General features: G+C 38.2%; 2 protein-coding genes across 2 annotated transcripts; one reads left to right on the forward strand and one right to left on the reverse strand.

Annotated features, from left to right (window-relative positions):
- The first annotated feature begins 3,681 nt into the window (after nucleotides 1–3,681).
- LOC119254974 (olfactory receptor 52E8) lies at nucleotides 3,682–4,659 on the forward strand. The gene has a single exon (XM_037521998.1). It carries the CDS (start codon nucleotides 3,718–3,720, stop codon nucleotides 4,657–4,659), a length of 942 nt encoding a protein of 313 aa, XP_037377895.1. The 5' UTR covers nucleotides 3,682–3,717.
- Nucleotides 4,660–10,551: 5,892 nt separating this feature from the next.
- Nucleotides 10,552–11,517, reverse strand: LOC119254621 (olfactory receptor 52N2). The gene has a single exon (XM_037521721.1). The coding sequence runs from the start codon at nucleotides 11,515–11,517 to the stop codon at nucleotides 10,552–10,554; it is 966 nt and encodes a 321-aa protein (XP_037377618.1).
- Between the last annotated feature and the right edge of the window lie 204 nt (nucleotides 11,518–11,721).

The raw sequence follows: 11,721 nt of genomic DNA on the forward strand, positions 1-11,721 counted from the left end.
GATAATAATCTTTTATCATTATAATACTTGATTTATCTAATTTTCTGTTTCTCCTTTTATAGCATTCTTTTTTTTAATAAATTTTATTTTTATATTCCCCATACAATTGCAACCCCCTTATTTTGACCCCAATCCCTCCCCTCCCCACACCCTACCCCCCATAGAGTGTCTCTGGTTCATAGTTGTTTGTTGATTTTGATTTTCACTTTCTTATAGTTATTCATTTTCCTGGTCCCTTATTTAAGTTTTCTAGATTCCTGCTATGAGTGAGACCATCCGGTATTTTTCTTTTTCTTTCTGGCTTATTTTGCTGAGCATGATCCCTTCCAGTGCCATCCATGCTGCTGCAAATTGCATGTGTTTATCTTTTTTGAATGCTGAGTAATATTCCATGGTATATAGGTACCACATCTTCTTGATCCAGTCATCTATTTTTGGGCAATTTGGGTTGTTTCCAAAGCTTAACTATTGTAAACAGTGCTGCTTTTTATAGCATTCTTATGGCTAAAAGTTTTTCAGTTTGGTGGTCTTTCAGAAGACCTCTTCTTTGTTGAAATTGTCTCTTTTATTTGTGTGCCACTTTGATATTTTCTACTTATTTCTTTGTTATTATTTCCCTTTGAATTTTTATTTTTTTGATTGATTAAAATGGCTAACTTATTTTCAGCGTTTATTCTTTCCACATGTATACATTTAAAGATGTATTCTTTCCTTGGTGTAACTACATTTGCATCACACAAATTTTCAAGGAACAAACACTATCTGAATATTTTATGTGTCATTAGTGAAATAGATGGAGAAATATGACTCTACTGATATAGAGATAAAATGGAAATATAGTCACCTTGCCAAGAAGGGATGAGTGATTAATCTTGTGATATGCAAGATAAATGAAGAAAGTGAACAAAAAAGCTATTTGAAGGAACCATTTATATTGAGCTATAAGAGAAGATGACTCATTAGAAGTCACGTAGAAAAGATCAAAAGCTAAAATATGTACTCCAGTGGGTATAAGCACTCTCTTTTGAATTTCTCTTAATTAGTTCATTTGAGTGGTATAATTAAACCACCACTTCATTTCTTTTTTTAAAAAAGACTTATTTATTTATGCATACAAGAGCTGGGGTACAGACCAGAGGCGTGGGGGATGAGAGGATTCACCAGAGTGGGGAACAGAACAGGCAGACTGACCAAAGTACAATGCTGAGGGGAGCAGTGGGCGAGACAGGAGAGGTCTGCTGCACCATGTGGGTTGCTCCCCGGCTGGCTGGGGATTGAACTCATGCTTCAGAGGCTGCAGACAGCTTCACTGGTCTTAACCCCTTGTGCCACCAGGGAGTCCCCACTACTTTATTTCAATACAGTTCTAGCACTGGGGATAAACTAATGAAAAAAATTTGTTATAGCATCTGCATTATAGAGCTAATATTTTTACAAGAATAAGAAAAAAATATCATTTTAGGGGAATATAAATACTATGAAGAAAATGACGTGGGTTAATAGAAAGGACATAATTGGGAAAAATAATACTTTGGATAGTGCTCAGGGTATACCACTCTGAGGAGATGTTTGAACAGAGACTGAATGTAGAAGCATTTGAGGGACTTAGAATAATGTGCCCCATTCATTCAAATCCATATCAAGGAATCTTTAAAATAAGAAATGGTATTTTTATAAATAGGGAAAATAATGGGGTGGGGGGGGAAAGAGAGCAAGAGAAGCTTAGAAGGACAGGGAGGAGAAAGAACTGCAGCAGATGGAATGAGCTAAGGACAAAGTCCCAGTTGTGCTTCAGTTCAGGAATTTTATGTATGAATTATTAAATCACACACTGTGCAAGTGTTAAGAGGAATTAAATGTAATGAAATGTATGGGAATAATGTGAAATGTAAGGGATTAATAAAGTCTTGCCTGTTGTCTCCGTATCAAAAGAAAAAGATTGAGGAAAGGTCTCTGGAGTCTATTAAGTCTTCATATTAGTATCCATCCCAGGGGAAGCAGAGTTGGAAGGGAAATACAAATACCTCCTAGTTGGCATAATAAACGATGTGCACCAAGATGCCAACAGGTGTTTCTTCAATATTTAGAGATTGAGGTAAGTCACATAATGGCTAGGTTGTGAAAAGTAGCAAGAGGCACGAGCAGAGAGCTAGGACAAGAGAGTATGGAGATGGAGGAAAAATAACAGTGTGAAAACAGATGGAGAGAGAATGCACACCGACAGCCACAGACTCCTGGGTTGACACTTTTACCCACAAGTACAATACTATACTTGTACAAGATGTCACATGAAAAACTAACCAGGGTCAAGTCTAACGTGGCAGGAGTAGCACTTATCTACCCTGTATCAATTTAACGATTGTTTCTGACCTTATTATACAGATGAGAATGGCAAGTGGGTAAGGACCAACTTTATTTTTTTTAGAATATATCAGGTATAGTAAAAATGATCAATAAATGTTCTTGAGTGAATGAATTTGTGAATAAATGGATTAGGAAGCATGGCCATGAAGCATAGATTTTATGGAAACAAGACCCAGGACTAGAATGATGAAGCATCTGAGAAACAGAATAAGGTTGTGTGGTGGCAGGATGATCATGAAGCTGCAAGATTAGGCGAGAATGAGAAGGTAGACATTAACTCTTATCCTTATGAAGATCAGTTCTAGGAAATGGAGTGTGCTGTTTGGGGTGTGGTGGAGGTTAGTGGCGAATGGTACAGTAAGAAGATGCCACATTGAAGACAAAGCTGCTGCAGGGGTAGATATAACCCCGCGTAGCAAGTTAGGGAGTCGAATGAAAAACCAATAGAGTTATTTCTGAACCCAGTAGAAATTGTAAGATTCATGAATATAGGTTTATATAATAAGCAGTTACATTGAGTGCCGATTAGGTGATTAGGTGCTCTGAGCAATGTTTACATACTTGGAAATGATGTCTCAGATGTAAGATAATGTCAGTTTTCAAGCCTTCTTAAAAAATCCACAAAAATAAGAGAGTAAGTTAATTCTTTTGGATGCACTCATATTTTATGCTCTAAATTTCTCCTATGTGTATTCCCAAGAGTGACCAAAAAACCAAAAGATTAAGAGGATGGGCATTTTTATGTGCTAACAGGTCACCTTTATGTTCTTTATGAGATATTGCAATATGATTACCACCACATGTTAGCTACCATTTTCATCTTATTATATAATAATCAGTTCTTTGTTGTAGTGAAAAAATTTAGAGGTCCTCCCTGGTGGCACAAGGGGTTAAGACACAACCTATGAAGCTATCGGCAGCATCTGCAGCACAAGTTCGATCCCCAGCCAGGGAGCTACACACATGGCACAGCAGACCTCTCCTGCCTCACCCTCTGATCCCCTCAGCAGTGTGTTTCAGTCAATCTGCCTGTTCTTTTCCCCACTCTGTCTCTGGGGAATCGTCTCACCCCCCACACCTCTGGCCTGTACCCCAGTTCTTGTATGCATAAATAAAAAAAATTAAAAAATCTTAAAAAAAAATTAGAATTAGTCTCCTAGCAATTTTGAAGAACATAATATAATAACATGGGCTACAATCACTATTAAACTTCTGTGTTTAAATAAGACCAAGGAAGTTTAAAGCGTTAATGTGCATTTTACCAGGAATCTGAACAAAGAGAGATGGAGCAAGTGTCACTGATGGGAAGGCAGTAGTCACCGCTCCCCACAACAGCTGACTGTGGCAGAAAGAATGTCTTCACCTAACGAAACCCAGTTCCATCCTTCTTCATTCCTCCTCTTGGGTATCCCAGGCCTGGAAGGTATGCATGTCTGGATTGGATTCCCCTTTTTCTTTGTGTATGTTGTTGCACTCCTGGGCAATAGTCTTGTCTTGTTCGTCATCCAGACTGAACGTAGTCTCCACGAGCCCATGTACTACTTCCTGGCCATGTTGGACTCTATTGACTTGGGCTTATCCACAGCCACCATCCCCAAAATGCTGGGCATCTTCTGGTTCAACTTAAGGGATATTTGGTTTGAAAGCTGTCTTTCCCAGATGTTCTTCATCCATTTCTTCACTGCCATGGAGAGCATTGTGTTGGTGGCCATGGCCTTTGACCGTTACATTGCCATTTGTAAACCTCTTCGATACACGGTGATCCTCAGCAGCAAGATGATCAGTGTCATTGCAGGAGTGGCCATTCTGCGGAGCTTGTACATGGTGGTCCCACTGGTGTTTCTACTCCTGAGGCTGCCCTTCTGTGGGCATCATGTCATCCCTCATACCTACTGTGAGCACATGGGCATTGCCCGTCTGGCCTGTGCCAGCATCAGGGTGAATATTCTGTTTGGCCTTGGTAACATTTCTCTCTTATTACTAGATGTGCTCCTTATTTTTCTTTCCTATGTCAGGATTCTCTACGCTGTCTTTTGCCTGCCCTCCTGGGAGGCCCGGTTCAAAGCCCTCAGCACCTGTGGCTCCCACATTGGTGTGATCTTAGCCTTTTTTACACCAGCCTTTTTCTCTTTCTTGACACACCGTTTTGGACACAATGTTCCTCAGTACATACATATCCTCTTAGCTAATTTATACGTGGTTGTTCCACCAGCCCTCAATCCTGTAATCTATGGAGTCAGGACAAAACAGATTAGGGAGCGAGTTTTGAGGATTTTTTTAAAAAAAGATGGTTAACTGTTGGTAGTTTAGAAAGTCTTCCAGTTCTTATTTTCTTATATGCTCAATAGAAGGGGTGTATAATCTATAAATATTGAATGCATGGAGCAGAGGTGAATATTAACTAATGACATTTCTTTATATATAATGTTCTGAATTTAAGGGTAATAATTTTATTGATGATGACATTATAATTTGTGAGGATTGATCATTTCCAAAAACTTTATATTTGTTTGTTAATATTTTTAAAATATTTAATATTGGGTTAATATTGGACTACATTTTCGTTTTCTTTAAAAAATCTTCCAGTTCTTATTTTCTCATATGCTCATTAGAATGGGTGTATAATCTATAAGTATTGAATGCAGGGAGCAGAGGTGAATATTAGCAGTAATGACATTACTTTCTATATAATCTTTTGAATTTAAAGGTAATTTTATTGATGATGATATCATTTGTAAAGATTGCATCATTTACAAAAACTTTATATTTGTTTTTTAATATTTTAAAAATATTTAATATTAGGTTAATATTGGGTTACATTGTTGTTTTCTTTATAGAAGCGTAGGATGACCCCTTCAGCAATGTTGCCACACTGCGCCCACCACCACAGAACCCATAGTCCAGCCCCATGGGCCCTTGCATTCTCCTGCTCTTTTTTCTCGTCCCTCCCCTCCCCCTGCTCCCCTTCTCTGGTTGCCCGCATTCCGCAGTCAGTTTTCAAGGGTTAGTTCTTGCCACGAGATTATATTTGTATTGTTTGATCAAGGTAGCTCCATAAAGTCACTATACTCCCAAGTTTTTAGATGAAGGTTTGAGTCTTAGGATGGTTAAATGATTCATCTGAAAATCCAGGTGTTAGTGGGAGGTAGATTATTAGGTCAGGGAGTTTTTGTACCAGTTTCTGAATCACCAGAGTAAATATGAAAGCAACAGAATGAAGTTTGTTTTTAAGAATAATACATAACAGCGGTTGAGTTGCGAAGCTTCTGCGGCGCAGGCTCGATCCCCGGCTACATGGCGCGCAGAAGCAGTGTACTCCGGTCCTTCCAGAATGAGTGCATGTGTTTGTTTTTAAGAATAATACATAATTTTGGTGACAGGGTTCTCGAACTAATAATAATAACATGAACTCAACCTATACTATCTTAAATAATTTACTTACATTAACATGCCTACTTATTAAGTAAATTCTTTCATGTCATTACTCTTAACAATCGACTTTTGATGTAAGTAAACTGTGAATTAGGCAATTTTTGTAACCAATTTTATATATATTTTGGTTCTAGACACCTGGGGAAATTGGAGTAATGATTCTTGAAATTTGTCTTCCTTAATACAAAAAAAATTTCCCAAGTGTATCTTTGGTGTAAATTTGAGGAGAAAAACAATACAGATTCTTTACAACCTCGGAATAAGGAAGGATTTTAAAATAACACTCAAGTACAAACGTATTCATGCAAACAATATTGGAAATTTATCAAACACTCACATTAAAATTATGAACTGTTTTCATCAAATATACCATTAACAGAGAGACTAGGTGGACCAAATGACTTGATTATGAATTATAGAGAGGACTCCTGTAAATTGGTAAGAAAAAGGAACATCACCACATAGAAGGACTGGCTTACATAGGGATTTTGCAAAAGAAGTTTACACGGATTTCTAGTAAATTTCAAAAGGATGTTCTACTTCTAGTTATAAGGGAGATACATTTAAAATCACTAATAGAGAGTTGAGGAAAACTTTTTCCATCCCCTACAAAATTAAATTAAAATTTTAATTACAAAATTTAATTTCATTTCCTCCAAAATTTAATTGCAAAAATTAAAACAATTATGAGTCAGAAGTATACTGATTAACATAAAAAACATTCATAGTGTAATGAAATAAAATAAGGGCTATAAGGATTAACAGTTCAAATGTAAACATTAGTCAGATATGGATCTTTTTCACTCTTTGCTTAGTTGGCATTTATCTTTTTCCACTTTGAGGTGGCACTTTCTTTCTCACCTTGCTTAACTTGGGTTCCTGGTGATAGGTTTTCATTGCACCAACCATGTGATAGACATTCATCTCAGAGTTTAACACACACCAGAAAAAAATCAGGTAAATATTTGTTCTATGACAGAGTGGGGAAGGAGCCCAGTGATGTATGGTAGTGACTGTGCGTGCTCTGGTGGTGGGTGCACTATGGTAATAGCCTGGGAAGGGGGGTGGACCCTATAATTCCAAAATACAAACAACAATACAAACCAATATTACTTTAATATAAAAAAATACTTTCCACAATTTAATGTATACAAATGTTAATTTTTAACAATGTATCCCTGAAACTGATATGATGTTGTAAGCCACTATCACCACTTTTTATACTCTTAAATACAATAGTAGAAACTTTCAATACTTTAAAAAGCAATGGAACTGGAGGCAGAAGAAACCTAACATGCCTGGTTTTAAAACCACTAATACTGCTCTCTGGTTTGCTATTTCAATTCTCAAATTAAAATTTTCCATTTAAAAAAAAGATTCGTTCTGTGCTCATAATGCTAAAATCCTAAAGTGTAAGGGTTGTGAAGGGCATTCAATAAGCAGTAAACATAATAAAGGTAAAATAGAAAGAAATACATGCTATAAAAATGAAAGCAGGACCATGAAAATTGAGAGTACTAGAATACATTTTAAAATATGGTGGATAGGGTGGACCTCAGATACAGTCACACTTGCACAAAGAATTGACATCACATTCATAGTAGAAGCAAATCCAGAAGATACAGTATGGACTGTTTGGCTGCTAAAATTTATCTTCAGGCTCTTGGTAATAGTCATCTGTTAGGATTAATTAGAAAAGTAATAAAGTTTGTCATGTAACTGTGAACTTGTGAAATAATGTGTGGTTCCTTTAAGAACTTGATGCTATGCTTGTGTATTTTTATAAGGAGTTTTGTTAAAAAAAATAATTTGAACTAGTGCAGATCATCATCAGGGAACTTTTCACCATCCCAGTGATAAAGACTATGCTTCAAACTCTTGAGTTTTTAACCTTATAGAAAAGTAGTTCAAGGAGAAATAAAAGTAATTTAAGGAGTACAAGATCAAAGACTAGGGAACCAGATAACCTAGGTTTAAATCAGCCTCTGTCATTTGCTGACTTTGTAACTTTTATTGAGTAATTAACGTCTCTGTGGTGAAGTATGTGGTTCAGTATACAAACCCAGCAGAAAATAGTATCATACTCACAGTCGTTTTTAAGATCCAGTGAATATACATGAGGAAGTAACTGGAAAGTGGACACTACTCCTGTTTGTTATTATTTTTGTGGTTGTTATTATTTTCTTGAAAACCATTTTCTGTGGGGGAAAAAACTACCTTTTGAAAGAAAGCAACTATGGAGGAAGACATAAGGAATCTAGAGTAGATACCGAAGAAGTGAGTGAAAATTAAGAAAATGGGGTTTCTGTGAAAGAAAGAAGAAAAGGGAGGGAAAAGTTGGGGGAGATAGGACTTAAGAGACAGAGATTATGCTGGAGATGTGAGCAGTCTAAGAAAGCGACAGATGGCCTGTTTTAGGGGCAATGGTAATTGGCACCATATGGCTCAAAAGCAAGAGCCATGCTGAATATTACTGGGGTCACACCAATGCTCCCAGCTCAGGACCTGGCCTCTAGTTGTCTTTCCAGCCACGTCCCTTGTTCTTCCCTTCTCTCTTACCCTCCAATTATCCAAAAACATTTGTAGGCGCAAACTTGCTTCTGTTTGCCTTAATATTTTATGGAATTGTTTCATTTTCACCAAATAATTCCCATTTGCTTTTCTCTTAATAATTCAAAAGTTGGGGCCTCTCTGGTGGCTCAGCGGTTAAAGACAGCTATCACGCTATTGGCAGCCACGGCCTGGGTTTGATCCCGGGCCAGGGAGCTACCATGGCTCAGTAGACCTCTACTGACTTGCCTGCTGCTCCCCTTAGCAGTTTATTTTAGTAGATCCACCTGTTCTGCTCCACACTCTGTCTCTGGTGAATCTTCTCAAGACCCTGACATCTGTCCTATACCCCAGTTCTTGTATGCATAAATAATCTTTAAAAAATAAATAAATCTTTAAAAAATTCAAGAGTTATATGCTACCTTTCTGTGAAACCTTTACTTCATACTTTGATAGCTATTGATAGTGAATCGGTTATCATGAATTTTGCAATAATATTCTGTAAAATTACTTTGGTATCATTTTGTAACAATGAGTCCCTTGCATTTTATAACCTCTTTTAATTAGAAATTCATTCGTGTTTTTGCATTCATTTATATTTTTGAATGTATCAGATGGAGTCAGCCACATAGAAGGTATCTAGAAAAACTTGTTGACTGACATTGCTGGCATGTTTGTAGAACTCAATAAAATCTCATTTTAAACCTACTTTTTATTGTCTGTATGATTAAAAAGATTTCCCCTTAAACTATGATGTTCAGAATTAATCTAAGTTGAAGCTTAGAGGTCATGGCAATGATGTCAACTCCAACTTATTAAGTGGGTGCATATATCAGAACTGATGCTAAGTGCTTTCTTTACTTTAATCAGCCAAATAAATATTTGTGGTCAGTTTTCTTTCCCACCTTTGATGAAAAGGTATGAACGCTGAAGTTTAAAGAGATGAGTCTGCCAAAAACTAGTGGCTAGAAATTTAAAAGGCACAAAAACTTAAAGTCTGGAACTGAATTCAAAGCTCACGTCTCCCCAACTCTGTCTTATTTGTTTTTTTTCCTCTCGCCATACTGCATTTATTTTTAAAATTACCTCATTTTATATCCATTTATGTTTTCTCTTATGTTTCTCTGGCCAAGTTTATATTATAAGTTATCTGAGGACAGAGGCTATCCCATTCAACCGTTGTTCATTAAACCCAAAGTATGACCAATAATATGACCTAAATCACTGTCTCAATAATAATGAGTGAATAAATGAGTGAATGAATTATGGAACATGTTAGCGATTTAGTCAATGCTTTGCCCATTTAATTGATAATTTCACAATTACATTTTTAGTTTCAATTTAAATGGAGAATACAAACTGATGAAATGTATTAAATGAAATGTAGAATCTAATATTTTAAAAAAAAACTATGTAGTCAGTAATTTAAATTGGGAGATTTCACAAAACATCTAAATCCAACTTGCCTTAAAAAATATTGGAAAATGGGCCTCCCCTGGTGGCGCAGCGGTTGAGCGCTGGGCTGCAAAGCTGCCTGCAGCCTCTGCAGCGCTGGTTCGATCCCTGACCGCTGGGTGAGGGTCCCCATGGCGCGCAGACCTCTCCTGCCGCCCACTGCTCCCCTCAGCAGTGTTTTTCGGCCCATCTGCCTGTTCTGTTCCCTGCTCTGGTGAATTCTCTCACCGTCCCGCACTTCTGACTGTACCCAGTGCTTGCATAAATAAATAAATCTTTAAAAAAAAAAATTGGAAAATATTGTGACAGTGGGCCCATGGTTATTGCGACATAACCCCATGGTGACAATGTGCTTGATTTGAGTCGAATTTGCCATTTTTAGAGAAGATGTCTTGTGTTCTTGCTTCACATCATCACAATCTCTTCTTACACATCAGGCATCCATGGACAACAGGACCTCATTTTGTTCCTGTTTGCTCTTATTAGACATATGAGTATATAAGCCACTATGTAAAACATAAAATCTATAAGGAATGGGTATGGTACTTCTTTATTCTGCATTCTCTTCCTTGGCAGACTTTTACATGGAGAAAACATTTCATAATATATACACGCAATGGCCTCAGAACATCTACACATTAAAGGGAATCCTGTTTGCAACAACATTTTACTCACATGTTTTGCAAATTTCTCTGCACTACTTTTAAAAAACTATTTCCTTCTCTCCAAGTGATATCTCCACTTTATGATCTATTTGTCTTGGGTAATGATAATCTTGTCTCCAAGTAAAAATCTGATCACACTTTCCCGAATCTGTTTGGTCTTGACACCATAAACAATTGGGTTCATTGTGGGGGGTAGTAGCAGATACAGGTTGGCCACAATGATGTGTATGTGGTGGGGGATACTGTGCTCTCCAAATCGGTGGGTGAAAAAAGTGAAAAAAGCTGGGATGTAAGTGATGACAATGGCACAGATATGAGATGTGCAGGTGCTGAAGGCTTTGTGACGGGCATCTGCCGATGACAGGCTCACCACAGCCCTCAAGATCATAGTGTAAGACACAGAAATGCAGAAGATGTCAAAGCCCCCAATCAGGAGGGCTGTCAAGAGACCATAGATGGCATTGGCCTTGAAATTGCCACAGGACACCTTGGCCACAGACATGTGGTCGCAGTAGGTGTGAGGAATGAAGTTGCCCCGGCAATAGGGCAGGCGCTTGGTGAGGAAGGTGAAGGGGATGATGAGCATCACACCCCTCAGGAAAGTGGCAAGACCAGCCTTGGCGATGACAGGGCTGGTCAGGATGGTGGAGTAGCGCAGAGGGTAGCAGATGGCCACGTAGCGGTCCAGGGCCATGAGCATGAGCACCCCAGACTCCATGCCTGTCAGTGTGTGGACAAAAAACATCTGGGCCAGGCAGGCATGAAAGTCAATCTCCTTGAGGTTGAACCAGAATATGCACAGCATGTTGGGGACAGTGGTGGTGCACAGGGTGACGTCAGTGAAGGAGAGCAGGGCCAGGAAGTAGTACATGGGCCGGTGCAGGGCCTCCTCATGGATGATGAGGTAGATGAGCCCACAGTTGCCCACGACAGCGATGATGTACATGAAGCAGAATGGCAGGGAGATCCAGACATGTGCGGCCTCCAGCCCAGGGATCCCATTCAAGATGAAGAATGTGGGTGTCAGGCTGGAGCTGTTGGCCCCAGACATGATGGCCGCCAGGCAGGGAGCATTTCACATTCTTTAGAAGTGATGGTTTTCTGAACAAGAGAATAATTCAAATTTAAGTAGAGAATGTAATGCAAAAAAAATTGGAATGAGAAACGTTGATTAAGTTCCACTAGAATCACATTGTATAGCAGCAGTTTCCATCCAGCTCTGGTTCTTATCTAGTATGTGATATTAACAAGATAT

Source organism: Talpa occidentalis, unplaced genomic scaffold (genome assembly GCF_014898055.3).
Source record: "Talpa occidentalis isolate TD23 unplaced genomic scaffold, MPIMG_talOcc4v2.1 talOcc4.3, whole genome shotgun sequence".
Classification (NCBI taxonomy): domain Eukaryota; kingdom Metazoa; phylum Chordata; class Mammalia; order Eulipotyphla; family Talpidae; genus Talpa; species Talpa occidentalis.